The 2,500-nt window shown below is 28.4% G+C and overlaps 1 protein-coding gene across 1 annotated transcript in view; it reads left to right on the forward strand.

The window, feature by feature from the left end:
• LOC118448423 (neuroglobin) overlaps window positions 1–2,500 on the forward strand; it is an 11,742-nt gene that overhangs the window by 7,682 nt on the left and 1,560 nt on the right. Inside the window, exon 2 of the mRNA XM_035881663.2 lies at window positions 2,492–2,500. This exon is cut by the window's right edge and continues 223 nt beyond it. Within this exon, the coding sequence (XP_035737556.1) occupies window positions 2,492–2,500 (9 nt within the window). The remainder of the gene's footprint in view (window positions 1–2,491) is intronic.

Here is a 2,500-nt window from a genome sequence, read left to right on the forward strand (position 1 = left end):
GCAATTCAATCTATCGCGTGAAAGGTACCACGATATTTCAATATCGTTATCGAGAAGTAACCTGTTCGACATTAAATCATAATGATAACAAGCATGATTCATAATTTTCCTCGTAAGAACAATAATAGAATATTTCGAAGATTGTTGCGATAAGTAGGTGGCACGTTTCATTTGTCTATATTATTACGTTCGATTTTCGTTACGTTCAGTTATGAAGATTGAAATATATTCAGAAGTGAAACGTGCCACAATTCACGAATAAAATCGAAACGTGCCTATTTTCTTGACGTATTACAGAAACGTGCTAATTATCGTAATCAAAAAGTACAACATTCTATTTTTCGTTGTCATAAATGAAAATATGTTACTTTTCGAGAACGTTATAAATGAAAACTTACTGCTTTACTTTTTATTGATCACAAAGTCCATAATGTTAGTCATCATAATATGTCTATAGAAATAGATATTATTAAACATAGTTACGTTACGTCGAATTATTTTATTCTCGTATTTTGTCTGACAACGTAATGAATTTTCATCGTTCAATTATTTTCCATATTTTGAGGTAATTCATTGGAAACAGAAATAACACGGTTATTAGCTAGATTCCAATCGGAAGAAGTCCTTCGAGCCGTAGCACCCAACGATCGTATCGTCATTGCTTTCATGGTACACGCTAATATAATTAATGCAGACTATTATGGAATAAATTGCAGACTGCAGGCTAGTAATTTGTCAAGTTCGTATCGACATTTTTTCGACTTGCTATAGATCTTGGAAATTTTCTCTTAGAATGAGATTTTTTTTTTTAATATTCATATTATTTTTAAACGTTGTAAAAAAAAATTGATTCAAATTTATTATTCTCGAATTTCAAAAATATCTCGTCTCATTGTCAAATGTCATGCACACAAAGACGTGGCAATTTGATAGATAGCTTTAATGTAACTTAATTAAATTCGATCGAGCTACATATCTATGGGTATGTCGCATAAGCTATAAGCGTGAGAGTATATATGCATTTGCTCCAGCAACAGCTTCGGAAATCAATAAACGATGTATGCAGATATGTGCGATGCATCGACGTTATCGTTAATAACTACTATGGTGGTTTCTTTTTTGTTCTCTTTTTCTTTTCTTTTCTCGTTAATAAAAGGAAATAAAAAAAAAAAAGGAAGAATATCTTTCAATTTTTCTTTCTTTTCTTTTCATTAAGATCATTACATATTGCGATTATATTAGTTCATCGAAAAAAAAATATTTGCGAGCCCCTGTACGTAGACTACACAAATGTACCGATTTATATATCGGGTTGCATAAAAAGTTTCTTACTTCGTAGATAATCGAAATTGTAATTATCGGTTAAGTACGAATCGTTATATATCTTCATGTAGAATATATAAATTCTCGATTATATTGTTTTCATTAAATTAATTTTATTTCTGAAATTAATTAATTTCAGAAATAATCGTCTATTAAACTATTCACTATGTCGAACGTTTTATAAGAAGACAATGTATTATAATTTAACAAGAAATATTGATCGTTAATCATTTCTGTCGTAAAAATGTTACGTTGTAGGACTGCAAATCGTCTCACTTATTGATTGTTAATTTGTACATGGCTCGTTATATTGGGGAAAGAGGAAAGTACTTACGTGAATAGGAGGGAAGGACGATTAGATCTAATCGATCTAATCAATCAGTCACATTCCTTGGGGTTAGCTTGACCAGCGATCGAATCTGTCAATAATGCAGAATTAATTTCCTTCTAATCTTCGATTAAGTGAAATTCTATGTATCCATTCTGAATACTCGGATAATTTAATATTCAACAAAAATTACAAGCAACCCTTGTATAAAACGGTATTTAAAGAACGCGGTTTCGATAAAAATATATATTTTTAAATATAAAATACGTGTGTTAGTTTTTAATCTTTCGTATTACGTTGCTAAACTTACCATAGTCCATGCAGCGAAATTTTCTTTTTTCCCCAAAACATTTACGTGTTATTTGCAATACACACACATATATATACTATAAATATATATATATATATATGCTTTGTATGTTAACTTATATAAACTACTTGAATTAGATAAAAATATATTCCTTTTTATCATGGTAATATTGTTTATATAATTTAAAAAAGAAAAACTTAAAATAATTTTTAAAAAGAATTTGAATCCCACCCCGTTTTTTCTATTAAATTTGAGTCTCTCATATAACAATTTATGTAACGCAGGATTTCAATGGAACGAAATACCCGTGTTATACAAAGGTTGCCTGTATTTTCATTTTAACGAGCTTCATTTTAGTAGGTATATATATATATATATATATATATATATATATATACCTACTAAAAAAAGGAAAAATTTAATAATAAAATAATAAATTAATCCAATGAATTGTCAAAATGAAAGGAATGCTTAACGAAGATATATGTATGTATGTACATATGTACTACTTTGTATATTTCTATTTTTAGATTATTCGA

Source organism: Vespa mandarinia, chromosome 8 (assembly GCF_050613455.1).
Source record: "Vespa mandarinia isolate Hongniang chromosome 8, ASM5061345v1, whole genome shotgun sequence".
Lineage (NCBI taxonomy): Eukaryota > Metazoa > Arthropoda > Insecta > Hymenoptera > Vespidae > Vespa > Vespa mandarinia.